Below are 22,474 nucleotides of genomic sequence, written 5' to 3' on the forward strand. Positions count from 1 at the left end.
CTTTGTGTTTTGTGTAAACAGCCTCACCGGCAGAACAACCTTCTCCTTCAGCCTGGAGAGACAACACGCTCTTGTCTGGCTGTTGGCTCCCGCGGGGCTGACACACACACCTTCGGCTCTTCCTATTTGCGTGACCCTAATTTCGGGATTTCGGACCGCAGTGAACCCGAGCGGGATTGTCTGGGGCAGCGTGAGGGGGAACTCGCGTCCCGGCAGCGAGACTCGGCTGCTCCAGGACACGCTGCTCCGGGACCAGAGTCAGAAACTCCGAGGAAATGTTTAAACCAGGGATGTTCCTATGTCCCGGCTCCGGCTGCGTTAGTCACAGCAGCCCCGGAGCCCCACGGGGGCGGCGGCAGGGAAGGGACTGTCCTGTGTCCTGCGGGGAGAGGACGGCCAAGAGCCCCTGGAGCAGCCGCGACAGCGGGATCCGAGTGGGCGCCCGGCGGTGACCCCGGCCTGGGAGGGGACATCCCGACATCCCGGGCTGGTCGGGAGCTGCGTCGGGGCGCTCGCCCGCTGCTCGCAGCCCGTGTCTTGCAGCTGCAGCGCTGGGCGCCGTCCCAGTGCCCCTGCCCGGTGCGGTGTCGGTGTCGGTGCCCCTGCCCGGCGCGGTGTCGGTGCCCCGGCCCGGTGCGGTCGGTGTAGTGCCCCAGCCCGGTGCGGTGTCGGTGTAGTGCCCCTGCCCGGTGCGGTGTCCGTGTCGGTGTAGTGCCCCAGCCCGGTGCGGTGTCGGTGTCGGTGCCCCAGCCCGGTGCGGTGTCGGTGTAGTGCCCCAGCCCGGTGCGGTGTCGGTGTCGGTGTCGGTGCCCCGGCCCGGTGCGGTGTCAGTGTCGGTGCCCCAGCCCGGTGCGGTGTCGGTGTCGGTGTCGGTGCCCCAGCCTGGCCCGGTGCGGTGTCGGTGCCCCAGCCCAGTGCCGTGTCGGTGCCCCAGCCCGGTGCGGTGTCGGTGTCGGTGTCGGTGCCCCGGCCCGGTGCGGTGTCAGTGTCGGTGCCCCAGCCCGGTGCGGTGTCGGTGTAGTGCCCCAGCCCGGTGCGGTGTCGGTGTCGGTGTCGGTGCCCCTGACCGGTGCGGGGCCGGTGGCGCAGCGCGGGCGGGGGGCGGCGGTCGGCGGGGGCGGGCCCGGGCGGGGCGGGGGCGGTGCCGCCGGGCGGGGCGGCGGCGGTGCCGGGGCCGGTGCTCGGGCCGGCTCTCGGCGGTCGCTCCTGGTTGCGGGGTGGCGGAGGCAACGGGTGCGAAGGTGCGCGGGAGCGGCCGCTCCGAGCGGGCTTGAGCCGATGCTGACGGCCGAGCCCGCCGCTGCCGGAGCCATGTCCCATCCCGAGGCGGAGCGGGCGGACAGCGGCTCCCCGCCGCAGCCGGAGCCGGGTCCGGGGCTCACCGGACGGGCCCCGCACCGCAGCCGCAGCCGGCGGCCCTCGGGGCGCGATTCCCGACGTGCTTCGTTCCGCTTCAACCGGCGGAGCTCGGCCGAGCTGGAGCTGCTGGGGTACCCGGCGCCGGACGGAGTGCTCGGGGGATCGCCGCCGCCGCCGGTCGCCGTCGGGCTCCGGGAACCCGAGGAGACGGAGAGCGAGGAGGTGGAGACGCGGGCGGTCGCCACCTCCCCCGACGGCCGATTCCTCAAGTTCGACATCGAGATCGGCCGCGGCTCCTTCAAGACCGTCTACAAGGGGCTGGACACGGAGACCACCGTGGAGGTGGCCTGGTGCGAGCTGCAGGTACGGCCCCTGCCAGCGCCTCCGCCCCTACTGCCCGCACCCGCAGGCCCGGGGCAAGGGCATCGAGAGAGGCACTTGAACCCTCTTCCATCCAGTTTCCCTGCGTGTGCAGCCCTCCCCGGCCCTGACCCTGCTGCCCACTGCTGCCTGCCTGGGTGCTGTGTGGGACCCACGGGGCACCTCCCGGGGCTGGAGCCTGTGCCGGCGAGGGCGGGCACCCTCGAGCCTCCGCTCCTGCCAGTCACTGTGGTGCCCCGCTGCAGTCGGACCACAGCATCAGGGCAGGGCAGACACCTGCAGCTGGGTGCGGGCTCCCCTCGCTGCCTCGCACCGTGCTCATCACTGCCAGTGCCTCGGTGCCTCGTGGGTCTGCTGGCCCGGACCCAGACTCCTGCTTAGTACCGCTGCTCCTGGCCCTCCTGCTCATCACGTGCTGTTTTCCATTTGCTTTCTTGCTGCCTGCACTATGGGGCATGCCAGGGTGCCCATGTTCTTGATGCCAGTCCCTGCTCTGGCACTTTACAGGTGGATCTGGGGCTGAGCATCCCGCTGTCTTTCTGATGCTCACCAGCTGGCAGCTTTCCCTCCAGGAGGACAGCGAGGGCAGCAGTGCCCTCTCTGTATGCCTGCCTGTGCTTGCACCGGAGCTGCCTTCCAGGTTTGCTCCAATAGCCCTCCGTGTGCTCTGGGGCACGTGCCTGCAGCAAGCTGGGGCTGGCTGTCAGCTGGGAGCAGGGTGCGACACGACCTTGGTGCTCTCTGCCTGCTTGACCTTGGCTGAAGTGGTGTGCACAGTCACCTGTGGGTGGTTTCTGTGATGCTGCCAGGGCCTCTCTGCTGGAAGCAGCTGGACCTGTGGTTCCAGGTCTCTGAGGAGCATCCCCATCTCCTCTCTGCTGCCACACTCCTCGATCCCCTTGGCTGTCCTGCAGCCTGACAGCCAGATGCTGAGAGCCGAGGTGATAGTGTTGCTTCCACAGTGCCTTTGCCCACTCAACTGCTTTTGAGGAGCCTGATCTTGTCCATGGAGGTGCTCAGGGAGATTTGCATTGCGGGGCTGCCTTTTCTCCTTGGAGCCCCTGGGGAGGGGTTTTGATGAAGTCCAAAGTCTCCCACAGGCTCCTGACTCTGGGATGGCTGCTGTGATGGGAAGGTCCAAGTCCTTGTTGACACAGAAAAACGTGTCTTGCGAGTTTGTTGTCTTGTTCCTAAAAGCTCAGTGCAATTGCAGGTAGCTGCCTGGGCTGGGTCTTAGGGTGGCTGCAGCCCAGCAGAGCAAGAAGAAATCCTGAGAGACTGGCAGGTGGTTTCTAGAGGGGCTGACTATGGCCTTAGTGAGGAAGGTGAAGATTTTCCCCCCATCCCCATGGGCTGCACAATTGCTTCAGTTGTTGAGAGTTCAGTTCAGAGCCAGCTCACTACTTGTGCCCCAACAGCTCTGTCCAAATGCCCCTGAGCTCTCTTGAGTCCCGTGTCCCTTCAAGTGGTAACCACTGATTGGAACAGCCTCCCCTTGGCAAGCTCAGGACCTTCCTTCTTTGGATGAGTCAGCTGCCCCCAGTGCTCCCCACTCAGCTGGTTTCGTGTCCCTCCCTGTGGGTCTCAGCCCCATGTCACAGCTGTGTCCCAGCTCCCTGCCCTGGCACCTGGCATGCACAGCAGGGCTGGCAGCGTGTCTTGTTCCCTGCACCCTGCTCTTCCCTGTGGCTTTGTGCAGGTAGTGCTGGTGTCTTGCAATGAGATGAGCCTGCGCAATCTCAGCTGGAGGGGAAAAGGGAGCTGGGAAGCAAAATGCTTCTGTCCCAGTCCAGCCCCACTGCTGGTCCTGTGAGCCAGCCAGGCAGGAGTGGCAGAAGCCACTCACTCGTCCCTTGGCGGTGGTTGTGGAGAGGCTGGGGTCCAGGCTGAGCTCCTGCCAGGGACCCTCCTGTGAGCATCCCATGGTGTTGGAAAACCTGGCAGACCTGACCCCTCTTGGCCTGCACCCTCTCACAGGAGCGCAGCCAGGTCCCTGCTCCCACCCTGTGCCTGCCCCTGCAGCCCCTCTGCCCCAGCCCTCTCCCCTCCCCACCCAGTATTTGCCTCCATTCCCCTGGCTGCTCTTTATTCAGTGTCTCTTGTACCCAAATCTGTGTCCCACAAGGGGCTAAGAGCACAGATGCAGACATTTAGAAGTTTGTTTTTTTTCAGCAATCATGCAAAGAATTGGACACTGTGACACAAATACAGGATTTAGAACCACAAATAAAAATGGTTGTGGTTCTGCCATTTTAAAAATAGCTTTGTCCTGTGCACTTCACAGTTCTCCTTCTATTGCCTTTCAATTCCAAATGAATACTTAACCTCAGGCCTGACCTGTTCTGCAGCAGAGAACCAGGGGTTCAGCTGCTGTGATGGATCCTAGTCTCAAACCCCAGCTCTCCCTACTGTCCTTGCCCTGTCCTTCCCTCCTGAGAGCCTGGTGAACTAGGGGCTGGTTTTGCCTGTCTTCTGCCTTCCTGTGAGACCCCTCTGGGGACCTGCCCATCCCTGTCCCCTCTCCTGAACGCAGTGTCTGTCTGTGCCTCCCGCCCGTGTCCACAGCCCCACTGTTTGTGCTTTCCAGCTTTAGCCTGGCACTATTTCTGTCCTGGGTGCTGCGGGCGGTGGGGAAAGGAAGCAGGGAGGAAACCAGAGGCCCAGAGTGGGGTCGGGCTGTAAATACCTGACTGTGCTATTTTCCTGTGGAGCCCCCTGGGGTCCCCCGGTGGGCAAGAGCATTCTGGGCAGCAGGCACTGCTGTCCCTCCCCTGGCTCTGGCACCCGGATTGGGCAGGTAACCTTAGCCAGCAGCCCCGGGGCTGCAGGGCACCTGGTGTGTGTGCTCACATGGCTGTGAGCACACACAAGCTCCTGCTCAGCAGGGCAGACCCGCAGGGAGAGCAGTGAGGCACTGGCACTCACTGCTGACAGAGAGCTGGCTCCTCTGTGCGGGGTTTGGGACCTTCCTGTGGCTGTGGACACGGCTGGAGGGAGAGTTCTGGGCACTTTCAGCGCTGGTGGTGCTCTGAATGCCCCTCCAGAGTGTGTCAGTGCAGAGCCAGGGCCCTTGAGGGCTGCAGGAGCAGGACAGCGGGGGGCTGCAGGGATGGCAGAGCCCAGTGAGTGCTGCAGAGTGCACTGAGCTTCTGCCAGGCTGGGGACAGCCTCCTGCCGCAGAGACAAGAGCTGTCCTCGGCCACTCGGCCCCACCCTCCCCACTCCTGCGCTGGCCCCAGCTCCTGGTGTTGGCTGTGCTGGGCTCCTCGGCAGCCAGCTCCTGGCTCACAGGATGGGCTGGACCATTGCCACCCAGCTCCTCATGGTCCCCCTGCCACTATCCCCAGCGTCCTCCTCCCCCCTGTGCTGTTAGGAGAGGACATGGTGTGCCCATGCCGTGTGCCCTGTCTGTGCTGGCAGCCCTGGGTGCCCTGCCCTTCCTGGTGTTCCTCCAGCCAGGCTGTGGCCAGGCTGGGCTGCAATGCCCACACTCAACGGGGAGAGTACCAGCACTCACCGGAGTGGGACCTGCTGCCACTTTGGTCATGTGGAAGGAATGATGCCACACAAGCCCATCAGCCCTGGCACAGGCTTGGGGGACATGCTTTGCTCCCCCAGACTTTACTTCAGGCACCCTGGGAGAGTTGGCCTTGTGCTGGGGTTCTGCTTGGAACTGGGCATGGCACAGTGAGGGCTGTGCTGGCACAACTGCTCCAGTTGGGGTCCACTCCTGCTGAGCTGGGACAGCCGTGGCCACCCATAACTCCCCTGCTCACAGCCTGTGTCAGCTTCCTCATGCCCTGGCAGGTTTGTGGGGTGCCCTGAAGCCTCTGGACACCTCTTGGTGGGGACGAGAGGGCCACAGGAGTGATGGTTGCTGTGGCACTGGGCAGGGAAGCCGGTGTGTGCTGCTGGCCATGCAGGGGTTCGGGTGATGTTTTCCTCCTTCCATATGAAAGGTCCCATTCATGCTGCTGCAGCAGGCTCAGGTTCTCCTCTGGGCTGAGCCTGTCCCTGAGCGTGTATTAAATGCAGGGGGATTATGGAGCAGCTCCAGCCAAGCCATGGGGCCGCCTGTGATGCAATGAAAATATTACGAAAGCTGATGGGGTTGATGGATGGTGGCCACTGGCCAAGAGGCTGAGCACAGCTCTGGCAGCACTGGTGGTGGGAGCTCTGTGGCAGCTCCAGTTTCCTTGGCCTCTGAATGTGGGCTGGGCAGGGGTCCCAGCTTGGAGGCCCCCAGGCTCTGCAGGACTCCAGGCTGTGGTGGTGTTGTCACTGCTCCTGCTCCTGCCCAGGGCTGAGCACTTGCAGCTGCTGCACTCGTGGCTGGACCTGGCTCCTGTAGCTCTGGCCAGTCAGCTCCCCCCTTCCTGCACCCTGGGGCTGTGTCCCTTCAGGATGAGGGGGCTGTCCCCTCCGCTGGCCCCTGCCCCAGCTGCAGTCAGCACCCTCGGCTTGTGTTTCCATTTTAATTAACTCGAGCAGGAGGAACATGGAAAAACCTGGGCTGGAGCCTCCCCCGCCTGCTTTCCCCAACAAAGGCCTCATTGAGGCTGGCCCAGCACCCGGCCACACAGAGCCCAGAGCTGATGGTGCCCCAGTGGGGGCAGAAGAGCCATGGCCATCAGGTCTGCACAGGGCAGGATGGCAGCAGCTCCTGCAGAGCCCCCACATGTCCCCTCCAGCTGCAGGCTGGAGTTCCCTGTCCTGCGGCAGCGTGGTGGGCTCCAGCTGGGGGCTGAGCGAGGGGAGTGGGGATGGGTGGCCTCAGCACAGGGCAGTGGGGAGCTGCATGGGTTGCTCTGTGCCCTGTGTGTTGTGCACCCACCCAGAGTGGTGTGGGACCACGGTCCAGGGTGGCCCCAGCCGTGTGTGTGCCTCTGTGCTGGGAGACAGCAGGTCTGACCTAGAGCTCTGGGCTGGGGCCTCTGCCTTGTATGTAGGGAGTGGGGACAGGCACACGAGGGTCTTTTGTAGCTAGGGCACCCCCCTGTGCTCGGGGGGCAGGACCCCCTGTGCCCTCCTCACACCCTCCCTGGCTCCCACAGACACGGAAGCTGTCCAAGACGGAGCGGCAGCGCTTCAGTGAGGAGGTGGAGATGCTGAAGGGGCTGCAGCACCCCAACATCGTCCGCTTCTACGACTCCTGGAAGTCAACTATCAAAGGCCAGATCTGCATCGTGCTGGTCACAGAACTCATGACGTCTGGCACCCTGAAAACGTGATTAGGGCGTGCAGGGGAGGGAAGTGGGGTCCTGCTGAAATGCTCTTTGTTGCTTGCCCTGTGTGGTCATCTAAGGGGACAGGCTTGGCATGGCAATGGGAGGAGGGTGGCTGGAGCCAAGGCTGGGGCACCAGTCTGAGCCCCACAGCTCTGAGTCCTGTTTGTCCCTGGCAGGTATTTGAAGCGCTTTAAAGAGATGAAGCTGAAGGTGCTGCAGCGCTGGAGCCGGCAGATCCTCAAGGGTCTGCATTTCCTGCACACTCGCTCACCGCCCATCATCCACCGTGACCTCAAGTGTGACAACATCTTCATCACGGGCCCCACGGGCTCCGTCAAGATTGGGGACCTGGGCCTGGCCACGCTCAAGCGAGCCTCCTTTGCCAAGAGTGTCATAGGTGGGGCCGGGCCCGTGGGAGCTGTGGGGGCTGCAGGGGTTGGGCATCCCAGGGGTCCTGAGCTCCACTGCTGCCTGCAGGCACCCCCGAGTTCATGGCGCCCGAGATGTACGAGGAGAAGTACGACGAGGCAGTGGATGTCTACGCCTTTGGGATGTGCATGCTGGAGATGGCCACCTCGGAGTACCCCTACTCTGAGTGCCAGAACGCCGCCCAGATCTACCGCAAGGTCACCTCGGTGAGGCCCCAGCTGCCAGGGATGCTGCTGGCTGAGCCCACAGGAGGCAGGCCAAGGGACTTGGGGGGATGGTCAGCTGGAGCTGGCAGGCCTTGCTGCTGTCAAAATGTGCCACCGTGCAGGTTGTGTGAGTGGCTAAAGATAGTCTTGGGCAGTGAGGGGTTGCTCTGCCAGGCCATGGAGCTGTGGGTGGTGGGGATGGTGGCACCATGGCTTGGTCAGAGCCAACATCCCTGGCTCTGCACCAGCCGCTGCCAGTGTGTTAATGGGGTGGAACGGGAGCAGTCTGCTCAGTCACCCTGGCCTGGGGCACTGCAGCTGCCCTGACTGGTCACAGCCAGCTCCTGCCTGGTGGGGTGGAAACTCAGAGCCCTGGGGCATCCTGGCTCGTGCAGGCAAACACGGCCTGGTTACAGGAGCCACTGCAGAGCTCATGGGGCCCTGGGCTGGTTGTGCCCTGGGAGCCCCTCGCCGTGGCGGGTTGGCACAGGAGGTGCTCACTCTCGCTACCCCCAGGGCCTGAAGCCCAGCAGCTTCTACAAGGTGAAGGTGCCCGAGCTGAAGGAGATCATTGAAGGCTGCATCCGCATGGACAAGAACGAGAGGTGGGGGCAGAGCAGGGCCTGGGTGGGAGGGTCCCCCCTGGCCCCGAGCCCACGCTGAGCTGTGCCCTCTGCAGGTACACCATCCAGGACCTGCTGGAGCATTCCTTCTTCCAGGAGGACACAGGGGTGCATGTGGAGCTGGCTGAGGAGGATGATGGAGTCAAGTCTGGGCTCAAGCTCTGGCTGCGCATGGATGACTCAAAGAAGCTGCACGGCAAATACAAGGACAACAACGCCATCGAGTTCCTCTTTGAGCTCTACAAGGATGTGGCAGAGGAGGTGGCTCAGGAGATGGTGGGTATAGAGATGGGGGAGCCCTGCGGGGTCCCAACGCCCCGAAGTGACAAGCTCCCTCCTGTGCAGGTGGTCCTGGGCTTTGTCTGTGAGGCCGACTACAAGCTGGTGGCCAAGGCTGTGCGGGACCGTGTGGTGGCCATCAAGCGCAAGCGGGAGAAGCTGAAGCGCGCCCAGGAGCCGCCATCGCCCGCAGAGCCGGAGCAGCCGCCAGGGGTCCTGCGGCTGCTGGAGGAGCTCAAGTCCCCGCTGTCACCCGGTGCCCCCACGCCTGCCCTGGCCACCCCTGGCTCTGGGGACTCTGCCTTCAGCAGCACCTTCCCCCTGGAACCCGAGGAGCCCGAAGCTGACCAGCACCAGCACTTCACCTACCGGCACACCAGCTACTCCTCGGCCACCTGTGCGTAGGCGCCGAGGGGGCAAGAGCCGGGTGGCGGCAGGGGACCTGGAGCGGGGTGGGGGGTGCTCAGCTTCTCTCAGCCCCACAGCCCTTTCCCAGCTGCCCAGCCAGGGAAGGGACTGCCTTCGCTTCATGTCAGCACTCCTCCACAGCCGACTGTGAGACGGACGGGTACCTGAGCTCCTCCGGCTTCCTGGACTCCCCGGATCTGGCCCATCGCAGCTTTGTGACAGCGGATCCCACCAGCCCACCGCCCACGCGGCCCGTGCGCTGTTTCCCCACGGTGAGCACAGCCCCACGGGCGGGGGGTCAGGGCAGACGTGTCACCGCCTCACCGCGTCCTCTCCCTGCAGAGCATCGCGGTGCAGCTCCCCAGCGAGCGCTTGCCCTCCGCCAGCGGCTTCTCCTCCTCGGTGGACAGGTGAGATTGGGGGAGTCGGGCAGGGGCTGCACGGGGAGTGCGGTACCGGGGAATGGCCGTGCTGATGCTCCGGAGCTCGGGCTTCCTGCAGCTACACCTCAGACGTGGCATCGGGCATGAGCGATGGCTGCGAGGGGCTCTCGGCCAGCGAGCAGAGCACCAAGCTGCCGCCCAAGCGAGCCTCGGGGAAGCTGCTGCGGCGCCGAGCTCGGTCCAGGCTGCGCATCACCAACGTGAGTGCCACAGGTGCCAGGCAGGTGCCAGGCAGGTGCCAGGCAGGTGCCAGGCGGGTTCTCCTAGGCTGAGCCAGCCCTGCCATCCACAGATCTCCGACAAGAGTGACCGAGTGGTGGAGTGCCAGCTGCAGACCTACAACAACAAGATGGTGACCTTCAAATTTGACCTGGATGGGGACAACCCGGAGGAAATTGCAGCCGCCATGGTGAGAGCAGGGTGAAGGTGAAGGTGGGGTCTGCCTGGCCGGGCTGGGTGCTGACCAACCCCTCCACGCTCAGGTCCACAATGAGTTCATCCTCAAGTCAGAGCGGGACAGCTTCATCAGCCGTATCCGGGACATCATCCACCGCGTGGAGACGCTGCTCCGCAAGGACGGGCGCGGCGGCACCGAGCTGCCCAAGGGCCCCGAGGCTGAGAGTGCTGTGGGCAGCCCCGTGAGTGCCAGCCTGGCCCTGCCAGGGCTGGAGAAGCTGCTGCTGCTGCTGCTGAGCATGGCTTGGGATGCTGCCTGGCCCCAGGGAGTCCGGGGTGGGGTGGGGGGTCTGGGGTGCATCCTCCTGCGGTCACTGGCCCGCTCCTGTGACAAGCCAAGGTGCTCCCCAGCCCAGAAGAGTCTCCAGCTCCAGTCCCCATCGGTGGTGGGGCCAGGGTGGGGCCCTGCAGGGGCTTGGCACGGCCTGGCTGGGGCCTCTTCCCCAGTGCTGGGCACAGCTCATCCTTCTCACAGGTGGACCTGCAGCTGCAGGGGCTGTCGCGCTCCATCTCCTCCTCATCCTCACTCAGTGGTATGTCTGTGCAGGCCTTTCCTGTCTCCCCAAACCCATGCAGGGCAGGTGATGGCCTCAGCCAAGCCCAGAGGGTCTCAGAGGACATGTCCTGCCCTGGCTGAGCCTGGCTGTCACTCCTGTGCCACAGACCTGAGCTGCACCAGTCCCAGCCTCTCTGTCCAGTCCCCTGTGCTGCCACTGCTGAACCGCTCCCCATCAGAGACCAACCTGGCCAGTCCTGTGGAGCCACTGGCAGCCCCGGTGCCACTAAGGTCCCCCACAGGTACCAGTGCTGACAAGGCAGGCAGGGGTGCCTGGGCAGGGGTAAGAGATGGCCCCAGGGCGCTGCTCCTGATGCTTCTCTCCCTGCAGGCTCAGCCTCGATGACTCCCTCCTGGCTCACATCATCACCAGCACTGAAACCAACGCTGACTCTCCAGAGGACCCCAGGGGGACCTGTCCCCCAAGCCCTGCCCCAAGCCCTCCTGTCCCCCCAGCCCCTCCCCACATCCCCTGTTCCCTGGGAGCCCAGCAGTCCCCTGACCCCCGCTGTGACCAGCACACCCTTGTCCCCTACTACCCCCCTCTTGTCCCTGGCCAATGTCTTCTCTCTGGCAGTGATGACTGTGGCCCACACTGTCTCCTCCATTGTCAGCTCAGGTGGGCACCTCTACCCACCATCTCTGCCACGGCCACAGAGTCTTGTCCTTGGTGCCCCACGCTTTGTCTACCCTGACCCCGCCAGCACAGACAAGCCAGTCCCACCTGGCAGTGGGGTCCTGGCATCAGTAGGAGCTGATGTCCCCACTGCCGAGGTGCCCACATCCTCCCTTCCCTTGGCACCAGCCCCAGTGTGCCCCACAGGCAGTGAGGCCGTGGGGAGCCCTCTGCCACTGCTGAGCACTTCCACATCTGGGAGTCCAGAGGGCAGCACGGTGAGTGTCGGTGTACAGGGGCTGTCCAGGGCTGCTTCAGGTGCAGCTCAGAGTCAGGAGGGCTGGGTCATTGCTGCAGATGCTGCACTGGGATGGGATGGGATGGGATGGGATGGGATGGGATGGGATGGGATGGGATGGGATGGGATGGATCCTCATGGCTTGTGAAGCCGCTGGGATGCAGGGAGGGCTGAGTGGGTGGCAGGTACCGGGGCACAGAGGGGAGGACAGGAGATGTGGTGGGACCTGGGGTGGAGCTGCTGATGGTTCTCAGGTGCCCACAGGTGCTGACCAGTGCCCCCAAGCCCAGCCACTCTCTGATCATCTCAGAGGCACCTGCCCCCAGCGTGCCCAAGGCCCAGCTCTCGCCCATCAATGAAGGTAAGGTGGGGCAGGGCCAGGGCTGTGCCGCGTGGCTGTGCCTGTGCCAGGGCACTGCAATGCCCCAGCCAGCCCATGTGCCCTGAACCTCACCAGCTGCCCCTGTCCCCAGCAGAAGCCAAGCCCCAGGTCCTGGGCCGGTTCCACGTGATACCAGCCAAGGACCTGCCTGTGACCTCTCCGGGGCTGGGCAGCAGTGACGGGGAGCAGCACAGCACGGAGCCAGCAGCGAGTGGCTCCCCGCCACCCGTGGTCCCTGACAGGAGCCAGAGCTCGAGCAGTGACTCGGATGTGGCACTGGAGGCAGCAGAGCGAGAACCCAAGGCCGAGGGGGTGTCAGCCGAGGGGGGCCCGGTGCCTGCGGCGCCGGTGGGGAGCGACCCAGGGGAGGGCCCTGGGGAAGTGAGCACAGAAAATGTGCCGCAGGCCGTGCTGAGCCAGGTGTGGCTGAGCTACTCTCGCAGCATGTCCTATGTGAGCAGCGATGACACTGAGAGTGAGGACGAGGAGATCTGGGAGGAGCTGCAGAACCTGCGCCAGAAGTGAGCAGGGGGTGGGCTGCACCTGGGAGGTGACAAGTGCTCTCACCCAGCCCGGTGGGAGTTCGCTGTCCATTCCCGAGGGCCCGCTGCCAGCCCCTGTCTTCTCCCCAGGCACCTGGCTGAGGTGCAGCAACTGCAGAGCGCCCAGAAGAAGGAGATCGAGGAGCTGTACCTGCGGATGGGGAAGCAGCCGCCGCTGGGCATCGTCTCGCCGGCTGCGATGCTGTCCAGCCGCCAGCGCCGCCTCTCCAAGGGCAGCTTTAACCCCTCCCGCCGCAACAGCCTGCAGCGCCTGGAGCTGGGGCAGCCCGCAGGTGCCAGCCCCGCTCCCCGCTCCCTCCAGAGCACCCGGGCTGGGTGGGGGCGGCAGGACAGGGACCCCGGGGCTGAGCTGCACAGCCCCGCGCCCTCGCTCAGGGCCGCTCTCCCCGCAGGCATCATGCGCCGGAACTCGCTGAGCGGCAGCAGCACCGGCTCGCAGGAGCAGCGGCTCAGCAAGGGCGTGACCTTCGCCGACGACCTCGGGCGCATGGTAAGGGACAGGGGCGGACGCCGTGGCGCTCCCGGCTGATCCGGTGGCACTCGGCTCACGGCTGCTTCTCTCCCCAGTAGCTGGCTGGCCAAGAGTGATTCCATGAACTACCTCATTCAAGTGCCTGCTGCCCCGGAGGGCAGTGCCAGCCCTGGAGAACCCGGACTCCCTGCTCCCCTCGGCTGTAGCCCGCAGCAGGGAAGCCGTGGGCTTGGCAGGGGTGGGAGTGCTGGCCTGGGGCAGGCCTGTCCCACAGGTGTCTGCCCGCTGTCCCCAGCCCCTTTGCTGGAGCACACGTGCGAGGTGTCTCCATCCTTTGTGGCTGTAAGGAGCTGAGCACGTCCTGAGGATCCTCGGCTTGTCCCAGCCCTGCCACCACCTCAGCCCTGCACCAGAGCCCGCCTACCCTGCGGCCCTGTCTGCTGGAGCACCAGGATCCGGGAGCACTTGGTTAAGAACTGGCGTTGGGAAAGTGTTTTCATAAACATGGATTGAATACAAATTGTGTCTGCGTGTCTCTGTTGGGAAGGACATGTGCCTGCTTGCCTCAGTGTGTGTCAATAAAGAGCAAAACACACAATCCCCCCTCAGCAGCCCCTGAGCAGGGCGAGATCCTGAGCTGAGCTCAGCCCAAGAGATGCTTGACAAGGGGCACTGACACGGTCTCCAGTGAGAGGATTTATTGTGAGAGTGGTGGGACCTGGGCGCCCCCGTCCTTCCCATGGGCACGGCCCCGGCAGAGGCCCCGGGGCGGGGTCTGCCCGCGGGGGGGCCCTGCCTGCGGGGAGCCCCCGGGGCCTTCTCCTGGCCAAAGCAGAGCCCGGGGCAGACCCGAACCCATCCGGCGCATCTGCCTCGAGGCCCGTCTTGCCTGGCGAGGGCGGCAGCTCAGTCACGGGCCGGGCCGGGCCGGGCGCTCCCCGCTCAACTCGCGGCGCCCTCGGCTCTCGCCCGGGCCCGCGCCCGCGCCGCCTCCGCCTCCTGCTCCAGGTCGTCCAGGAACCGCTCCTGCGACACCGAGTAGAAGGTGTAACCGTCTGCGAGGGGAATTAAGGAAAAGCTGCGGGCGCGGCCCCGGAGAACCCCGACCCCAACCTGTCCCTGCTCCGAAGGATACAGATGCCTAATGTCACCGCGCCGATGCCGAGCGCCAGGAGCACGTTGCGGCTGCGGAGCCGGCGCTGCAGGACGCGCTGGCGCTGGGCGAGCTCCACCTGCGCCATGAGGCGGCGCTGCTCGGGGCTAAGCCCCGGCTCCCGGGCCGGGTCGATGCGCCGCGCGAACGCCGCCTCCCCCGGCTCCCCCGGCTTCCCCGGCGCCGCCATCTTCCCCGGCCGTCTCCGCGCGGCGCCGTGACGCCACATCCGGCGGCGGCACTGGCCAATCGGAGGGCCCGAGCGGCGCGCGGCGCCGAGTGGTTGGCTGAGGCCCAGCGTGCGCCGGTCGCGGCGCCGGCTTCTGCTGATTGGCGGAGCGGGGTCACGTGACGGGAACGGCGCTGAGGCGCTGCCCCGGCGGGAGCCGCGCCCGGGCCCGGAGCGGGGCCTGAACCGGGCCCGGGCCCTGCCCACAGCCCCGCCCCGGCCCCGCCGCCTGCCACCGTGGGCCCCTCCTCCAGCAGGGCCTCATCGAGGAGCCGTCCCGTCCCTGTGCCGTATTCCAGCGGCCGGGAGTCGGCGCTGCTGGGGAGAGGTGGCGGGTCCCTGTCCCGGTCTCTCCCTGTGGCGCTGGGGAAATCACTGTCGTTACGGCTTCGGGCCTGACCCGCTAAATGGGGTCTCAGGTGCCACTGGAACCCCGGGGCCGTGACTCAGGGCCCGTGTTCAACTGCGTTGCTCCTGAAATTATCGAGGACACACTTATCCACTTGGCCACGGAGAATGAGCAGTACTTGAGTGAGCTGCCAGAGCAGGCTGGGTGCTTCAAAGAGACACGGATCGTGGGTGAGACCCAGTTACAGCAGCTCCTGAGGCAGGTGGCAGCTGTACAGTGAGCTTCAGGAGACTAAAATGAGTGACTGCTCTGCTTTTTGCAGAATTTATATTCCTTTTGTCTGAAAAATGGCGCTTGGACCAGTCGACACGGTACCAGGCAGTAGAGTTACTTGAAAGGTAATTGAAGTCCTAAGCACTCAGCACATTTCCCATTCTCTGATAGGGTTGCTTTGCCCAGACTGCCCATGCCCTGTCCCACTCTGTGTTCCTCACCCAAACCACACATGACTAATGTGCGTGTTGAGGGCTTTGTCTCCATTCACTTAATCCTAATGATTAATTCTACATATACTCATAAGTACACGTGGAATTGCCTGTCTTCCTTTTTCTCAGCAGACAGAACCGTTCTCTGAGCAGTTGTGGGTTTTGTAGGTTTATGATCAAGCAGGTAGAGCACATGTGTGGTGACAGAGGGAACTCTAAAGGTCGTGACCAAGGCCAGAAGAGCAGCTGGAGCTCTGTGAGGGATCAGATAGCCAGCACCTTTGTCCTGCGACTCGTGTCGTGTGTTCAGCTTGCCAGCAAACTCTCTCTGCACTACAGTGTAAGCCAGCTCAGCCTGTCCTTGCTTTAGCACCGTGGTCAAATCTGCAGTGTATTAATCTCTCTTAAAAATAGATTTCCTTTTTGAAAGACAGTAGTGATAATGAAATGCCAAGGACACGACATTCCCTTTAGGGCAGGCAAATTGCTGCTCACCCAGTAACAATTTTCTGGGAAATGTTCCCAGTTCTAGGGGTGGAAAAAAAGCGTGCAGGAAAATCTCAGCCTGTGGCTGTCAAAAGTCATGTGTCCACAGGGGTTCACATCTGCCTGGGGATGGTTTATTGAGTCGAGGACACCTGTGGGAAAGGTCAGAGCTGGATTTCCCATGCCAGCTCAAAGGACAGGCGGGTGAGCTGCAGCCTCGTGCTCAGCAGGAGAGGTGATAAAGCACTTTGTTCCTACTGAGTGCCTTATTGCCTGGAAGACATTTTGTCTCTTTTTTTCCTCTTCAGAGAGTGACCAGTGACACAGCTTTAAAATTCCTGCAATCCTTAAAATACTCCTACACTAAACAGGAATTGCTGGAGTCGGAGCTTGCTGTTTTAAACACTCTGCACTTCCACATCAATGTGTCAACTCCATTGGCCTACGTGGAGTTGCTTCTGGAGGTTCTAGGTGAGAGTATCTGTCAGAGAGAATGGGAAGCATTTTTTTTTTTTAGTAGGGTCATAGAGCTGTTGCTGATCTGAACCAAAATGTTACATATTACAGATTTTTGCACATGGAACTGTTCAGATTGTCCAGGGTTTCACTTTTTAGATGAGAATTTTGTCCTTTGTAGAATTGGATGAATGTTGTTGGCCAGCCAGTCATGACTCATTCAATAAAAGATTAAGTTTAAAGCCCCCAAACCTGGTGCCAGGCCACATTTTCTACAATCATTTCTACCATTTTCTTGGCCCATGTCTGATGGCCTGAATTTCAGAGTGAGGTTATACTGAGGCTGAGGGATCCTGTGGCATTCAAACACAGGGCAGTTGTCCTCAGAATTCTCTCTCCCTTATGGTACCTAACACTCCTAATTCAATTTAGTGACCCAAAATGTGGGACTGATGGTGTGATCTCTGCCAGGATACAATGGGTGCTTGCTTCCTGCCAAACCCTTACACCAGGTCTGTGTGCAGCTGCTGGACTTCTGCTACCTGGCCAGAGAGACCATCTATGACACACTGCTGAAGATTGCCATTGAAAACTCCACACCAAGCAAGCTGCAGATGTAAGGGCCTTACCTGACAGTGACCTAAAATAACCCTTTGAAATTAAAACCCTTAAAAAAGCTGATAAATAGTAGCATAACTCTCATCATGCCATTTTGGGGGCATGTTTTAAGAAATAACTAATGTGGGGGGTGTTTCATCATTGTTTCTGAATAGCAACGTGCTTTTCCACAGCTGCTTCACGGGCAAGGAAAGTGTTTCACTTGGTTGTTAAAATCCAGCCTTGCACCATCAGTTCCAGCTTCTGGTGTTGGGTTTTGGTTGGCCTGAACAAACCAACATGTCCTGGGCATTGGTGCTTTTGAACCGTGAAGGATCATTTTACACCTGAACACACATTTCTTTCTGCAGAGCCAAGTTTTTAACAGTGAAGGAAGATTTCATGCTGTTGGCTGTTGGAGTCATCAGTGCAGGTGTGTTCATCCTGAGCCCCGGGCACTGGGAGCAGGTACAGTCGCTGCTGAACGCCTTGGCTCTACGGGAACACAGTGCCAAGGTGGTTTCTCTCTTTCAGCACTGCAAGTGAGTGCACTGGGAGTGGCAGGAGGGAGGGGACACCTCTGTCTTTTTAGCAGGAAGCATGTGGGCTTCTGTCAGAGCTGAGGGCATAGAGCAGTTCTGTGTGCAGGGTGTGCTGGCACTGGTGAGTGTCCTTCCCTTCAGTGCTTCACAGCCAGAACAAAACCCCACAATGTTTCACTGGCAGGTAGAGAAGCAATCTGATGGGACAACTCCCTCTGAATGTGTCTATGGAGCACTGAATTCTTGTCAGCCTGTAAACTCACAGCCTTTAGTTGCCGAATCTTTTCTTTTTTCCAGGTTGTGGAGCATTTAAACTGCATCACTGGCATTACTCCACAGAGCATCCTGGAGTTCTCCTACGCCGTGGTGAAGCGCATCGTTGGCAGCAGCACACCTGAGCAGCACCGTGGGAACTGTGGAGCCAGAGCTCCTGAGGACAGAATTCTGCCTCAGAAATAGAACCACCCTGTCCATCCAGTCACTGGCCCAGCAGCAGGACCTGTTACACTGCTAACAGTCAGCAGTGACACTCTGTGACACTGCCCAGGCACCCAGCACAGCTCAGGGGTACCTGGATTTTGAAACAGCCCGTCAGCCACGTGTTAATTAGCAAGGCTCATCCTGCTAGGCATTGCACTTATACTCTGAAGACAGGCCCAACAGCACCAGTGTTTAGAAATGCCCTAAAAGATTTATTGTAAAAGCTGCATCTTTTTAAGTTTGAATCTAAGTTGCCTTTAACCAAAGAGACCTCCTCAGAGTAGCTGTGTTTGCAAGGTGCTGCCACACCTGGTGCTCAGCTGGGACCAGCTCTCACACCCCTGTTACAAATAGGGCTGCTTTTATAAAATCCCTCTCTCAGGTGCCTGTGATTGTCCCCTCTGTGCCAGCACTTGGACCCTGTTTGCTTTTGCCCTACCACAGCCAGCAGTGACCAGAGTTGTGATGGGGACAGAATCAGGGCAGTGCTGTGACTGTCACCACAGCAGTGCCCAGGCTCTGTGTCCTGTGAATGCCAGGGGTTTGTGCTGTGCCAGGCACTGCTGGCTGGAAACACCTGGAGTGAGGAATAGTTTCATTGTTTCCTCAGTGCAGCCCTGTGCAGGAACAGGCTGCAGGAGGGATTACAGTGTTGTAATAGTATCAAACCTTGTTAAGTTCACTAGCACAAAGTAATGATGTGACTTAGAAAACACTTTATTTCAAACTTAGTTATTCTTTAATGACTAGGAAGAATTCTGGCAGTTTTTCCACATTATTCCCCATGTTTGTAATGTTCTGCTTTTCCAACCTTGCATTAACTGTAACAGAGCAGCATCAAACTGATGGGTGTTCTGAGGTTTGACAGTGAGTTACATGCATGGCCATAAACCCCCAAAATAACAGTTTAGAATCCATTTAATATTTGGGTTTTATTCTGTTCAAGTCAATGATACAATTTTGCATATTGCTTTTCTATGAACTACTTGTAATAATGGTATTTTAAATAAAGTGTCTTGTGGATTTCTGGTATTGTAAACATTTTGTACTGGTTAACAGTAAGAGACATCTTAATTTGTCTTTCTCCAACAAAATGCAGACACTCCAGAGCTGCCAGAACAAGTTCTGACCACAGTTACTTGTTATAGAATTGGGATGAGACCCAAGCGAGGCCCCATTTCAGGTTAGTTAACATAAACTTCAGTGCTTTTGTCCATTGCTCTTCAGAGTTAAACTGTGTTTTAATTGAGTAAGAGCCACCACTGCCACCTGTGTCTTCAATCTTTCCTTTCTCCACGTCCATCCTGTATCACACACAAGCTTTCATTAGTGCACTCCTACTGCAAACATTGAATCTCACTATGACATCAAGCACTAAATTTTAAATCTGACAATACTACTACCCTGTTTTTAAAGGGACCTTAGCAAGCATCAGGACTCCGCCCAAGGGGCTGGCTTTAAGTTTCAATGAAACTAGCAAACCTACATCATAAAGAATTCCAGATGATTTCTGAAAGTCAGGACTGAAGCAGCAAGCAGTGCTAGGGGGAGCACACAGGGCTGAATTTGACAGTTTTGTGACAACACTCACCTGTAAGGCAAACAAAACCGTGTTTCACCTTTTTCCACTTCTTCTTTAAACTGTTGCACACAGTCCAGGAATGCCACCATGGCGTGATCAAATTTATTGTCCCAGAAGAACCTCAAGCCTCCAGAGCAGTACAGGGGAAGCTCCTGGAAAAGAGATTTGTATCAGGTGCCCCAAGGACTTGTTTTTGATATGGTCACTGCAGCTTTTTAACCTCAATTGAGGCTTAAATTTGTCATGTGATGCTGAGAAATGGCTTGTGGCACCGAGCAAGCATGACTGGTTTTGTGCAAGTGCCTACCATGTGCAGGCATTTGTTTCTGACTTCCACCAATGCCAAATCATGCCATCTACCTGCCAATCACCCCAAAGTATGCCTCTGGCCAGCTGTGTCATTCAACAGCTCTGTCACTGTTAACACTCCTGGCTGGCAGCACCAGGGGCTTCACACAGGATGTGGAGTGAGATGTTACCATGCTGGAGGAGCTGGGGCAGCCAGCTTTCCTGAACTCCACATTCACAGAGACCAAGTTTTGTTTCCTGCATGCCAGTGTGACCAGGGCCCTGGCACTCAAGGTCAAGGTCCCATGGTTTGTATGGATCTCTTACCTTGGATTTGTCTGTGAGGGACTCCAAATAGGAGTGGTTGCCAAAGGGGACAAGACGGTATCTGAAAAAAGGAGACAGAATTCACAGGCACCTGAGTCTGCCTGTCTTCCTCTGGGTCATAAATGACCTGTGTGTGGTATTGCACACACCTCTGAAACTTCAGGCCCATTTTGTTGGCCAGGGCATGCAGCAGCAGCACAGTCTGCCCCCAGGCAGCATTGATCTCATTCCATTCCACAGGAACGCTGGGGAGACGGCCAAGTCTGAAGTTATTTATTGTGCCAAACTGCCCACTGTGCCTGTGATAAGAAGAATTATAAATAAGTGTGCTAGGCTGGGAAAAGCTCTTGGCCTGATAACCAAATAGGGGCTGAGTCCCAATAGCACAGTACACACAGTGCCAGCCATGCACACGGAGGATTTGGGGCTGTTCTTAAATAGCAAACACTTGTTCTCTTTTTGTCATAACAGCACAACAAAACCCCCTAGCCAGCCTCTCTAAGCTGCCTGCTCTAATGCCAGGGTCACTGCTGGCTAGCACAGGCGTTCCCAGCATGTTACTGGGACTGGTGAAGGAGCCATTTCCCAGTCCCACAGCCTGGCACACTTTACTCAGCTGTCACTCCTGGGAGGTGGCACTCATTGCTTTGCTGGGAGGTAACTATGAGCTGGCTTGCACCTTTCTTGTCAAATGCAGTAACTCAACAGCCTCACACTGCAGATTCCAAGAAAGTGGATATAATATTCCAGTGTCTACATTACCAGATGTGAAAGGTTGCGTTGAACACGTTGGTTTTCTTCAATTTATCCAATTGCATCTGGGCATAGCGCATTTGGTTGTCCACACTTTTCAGCTCATCATCCAGCTCCAGCTGTTGCCTCTTGAACTCACAGTATTCCTTCTGATACCTTTGAGCAAAAGCAAGACAAGAAGTGCTGAGGGTTGGCTTCTACATCAGAGTGACAGCTCTGCAGGTCAGTTTGGTCTGCCCACCTTTCCTTCTGCAGAGAGTTCTAACACTCTAACTGGCATTTGGGCATATTCACAGGTTTCTCATGTTACAATCTCATTTATCTGTTGCCTCCAACCCCTGCCACAAGCTCACTCACTGAGCCTCCTCCTGCTCCAGCCTCTCGGCCTCTGCCCTGACTCTCTCAAAGTCCTCAGCCACAATCTTGCGGTTCTTCTCAACATCCTCCAGCTCTTGGATCAGCCGCTCTTCCTCCAGTGCCAGTTCTTTCAGTTCTGTCTGCAGCTTCTCTTTATCATCCTCATTCATCTGTTCCAGTATCTCCAGACATCTCCTAAAGGAGAACAACAGGATTACCAAATCAAGTGTCCTGGTAAGTCCTGCACTGCCAGTGCCCAGTTCTGTGGCAGCCCCTGCAACTCCTGTCAAGCCCGAGCTCTCCACACTGATTCTGCCTCAGGCTCCAGCAGCTCTGCCCTGGATCATCTGTGGATCACTCACTTGTAGTTCTGGCACTCGTTCTCTGTGATGTTGAGCTGTGTGTCCAGCTGGTCCAGCAGAGTGTCTGTGCATTCCTCACACAGTGGGTGATCCACATCTGTCTGCCCAGACATGATGTCAAAGAGGTCGCCAGTGACCTGGAAGAAGGGCTCACATTAGTTCAAGTGGAACCACAGGCAGCTGCCTGCTTGTTTTCAGCAGCTTCAGTTAGCAGAAGTTCTCTTTGCAGTTCAAATATTGATTTAAATAATCTATGTTTACTGAAATACTCATCAACCAAGCCCCTGGAGGGTAAATGCTACAGGAAACTTTGTAGTTTAGTTTTGCAGGGCATCAGGAAAAACTGATGCTCCATTCCCAAAGATCTGAGTTTACCAGCCCATGAGCCACTTGCCTTCAGTCTCCGGCTGAGGTTTTCCATCGTGCCACCATCCGAGGCCTCTCCGATCAGTGTGAAACTGTTGGCACTTTCTGTTGACATCATTCTTGGAAAGAATGTTACTGAGATGAGTGCTAAGTGTGAGGGGAAGCAGCTCAAGCATCAGACCAGAATCTGGGCTTGGGTCAGGGAAAAGGGAGAGCAGGAGGCTGGGGAAACCCGTCTTTGAGGGGCTCTGTCGGGTTTGTGCTGACCCGCAGCTGAGAAGCAGTGCCCCAAGGACTGTGCAGTGCCGTGTTCAAACTGACAAGGAGCCCGAGGGCCACGGGGGTCCTGCAGGGGAAACTCTAGGGTGTCACACGAACTATCCAGTGTGACCTCCCCCGTGAGGGGGGCTTTCTCAGGCGCTGCCACAGCGTCGGCTCAAGCTGCCCGGACCAGACGGGAGTGTGGCGGCTGTACCTGGCTGGCGGGATGAACCTCCTGGACACGCCATCCTGCCGGTTCTCCACGAAGGCTTCCTGCAGGCAAGGAGCATCATGACCGGAGGGCACGGTGGAGCTGCCGCCGCGCCCCACCGCGCCCGGGCCCGCCGTACCTCCGTCAGCGCGCTCTCCTCTTCGTGCAGGTCCCCGGGCCTGGCAGGGGGGGCGGTCACCAGCGGCGCTGTGAGAGAGAAGGCGTCAGCCGGGCCCAGGCCTAGGCCCGGGGCCTTGCCCCGGCACCGGCCCCCCACCCCACCGCGCCGCGGTACCGGTGAGCTCCTGGATGGTGAGGCGGTCGAGGACCTTGAAGGAGGTATCGAGCTTGAGCGGCTGGCAGCAGCGCTGGCACACGAAGCTGACGTGCGCGGTGCCGCCGCCCGCCCGCGCTCCCTCCATCGCGCCGCCCGCCCGCGCCCCGCCATCGCCGCGCGCCGGACGTGACGCAGGCGGGGCGCGGTCCTGGCA

The 22,474-nt window shown here is 59.7% G+C and overlaps 4 protein-coding genes across 5 annotated transcripts; 2 read left to right on the forward strand and 2 right to left on the reverse strand.

The window, feature by feature from the left end:
- Positions 1-1,147: 1,147 nt before the first annotated feature.
- On the forward strand, positions 1,148-13,219 carry WNK4 (WNK lysine deficient protein kinase 4). Of its 2 annotated transcripts, none has more exons than XM_066336762.1 (20): positions 1,148-1,722; positions 6,795-6,967; positions 7,145-7,365; positions 7,446-7,603; positions 8,120-8,208; positions 8,283-8,502; positions 8,572-8,902; positions 9,055-9,185; positions 9,256-9,323; positions 9,415-9,556; positions 9,649-9,765; positions 9,839-9,994; positions 10,288-10,345; positions 10,476-10,610; positions 10,700-11,262; positions 11,547-11,643; positions 11,756-12,185; positions 12,297-12,499; positions 12,620-12,717; positions 12,795-13,219. In XM_066336762.1, exons 1-20 carry the CDS (start codon positions 1,279-1,281, stop codon positions 12,795-12,797), a joined length of 3,837 nt encoding a protein of 1,278 aa, XP_066192859.1. In that variant the 5' UTR covers positions 1,148-1,278; the 3' UTR covers positions 12,798-13,219. The 2 variants fall into 2 exon arrangements, with proteins under 2 accessions (XP_066192859.1, XP_066192858.1); XM_066336761.1 differs by having other exon boundaries at positions 12,798-13,219.
- Positions 13,220-13,382: 163 nt separating this feature from the next.
- On the reverse strand, positions 13,383-14,218 carry COA3 (cytochrome c oxidase assembly factor 3). The gene is made up of 2 exons (XM_066336810.1): positions 13,835-14,218; positions 13,383-13,754 (listed from the first exon to the last, which is right to left on the reverse strand). The coding sequence occupies exons 1-2, from the start codon at positions 14,079-14,081 to the stop codon at positions 13,642-13,644; spliced, it is 360 nt and encodes a 119-aa protein (XP_066192907.1). The 5' UTR covers positions 14,082-14,218; the 3' UTR covers positions 13,383-13,641.
- Positions 14,219-14,488: 270 nt separating this feature from the next.
- On the forward strand, positions 14,489-18,515 carry CNTD1 (cyclin N-terminal domain containing 1). The gene is made up of 7 exons (XM_066336814.1): positions 14,489-14,660; positions 14,753-14,828; positions 15,084-15,255; positions 15,710-15,872; positions 16,329-16,473; positions 16,826-16,922; positions 17,294-18,515. The coding sequence occupies exons 1-7, from the start codon at positions 14,489-14,491 to the stop codon at positions 17,453-17,455; spliced, it is 987 nt and encodes a 328-aa protein (XP_066192911.1). The 3' UTR covers positions 17,456-18,515.
- BECN1 (beclin 1) lies at positions 18,390-22,457 on the reverse strand. Its single transcript, XM_066336779.1, has 11 exons — positions 22,279-22,457; positions 22,123-22,190; positions 21,987-22,045; positions 21,540-21,630; positions 21,146-21,282; positions 20,784-20,978; positions 20,436-20,582; positions 19,823-19,972; positions 19,674-19,734; positions 19,068-19,210; positions 18,390-18,780 (listed from the first exon to the last, which is right to left on the reverse strand). Exons 1-11 carry the CDS (start codon positions 22,403-22,405, stop codon positions 18,612-18,614), a joined length of 1,347 nt encoding a protein of 448 aa, XP_066192876.1. The 5' UTR covers positions 22,406-22,457; the 3' UTR covers positions 18,390-18,611.
- Positions 22,458-22,474: the final 17 nt, after the last annotated feature.

This window comes from Sylvia atricapilla, chromosome 27 (assembly GCF_009819655.1).
Source record: "Sylvia atricapilla isolate bSylAtr1 chromosome 27, bSylAtr1.pri, whole genome shotgun sequence".
NCBI lineage: Eukaryota > Metazoa > Chordata > Aves > Passeriformes > Sylviidae > Sylvia > Sylvia atricapilla.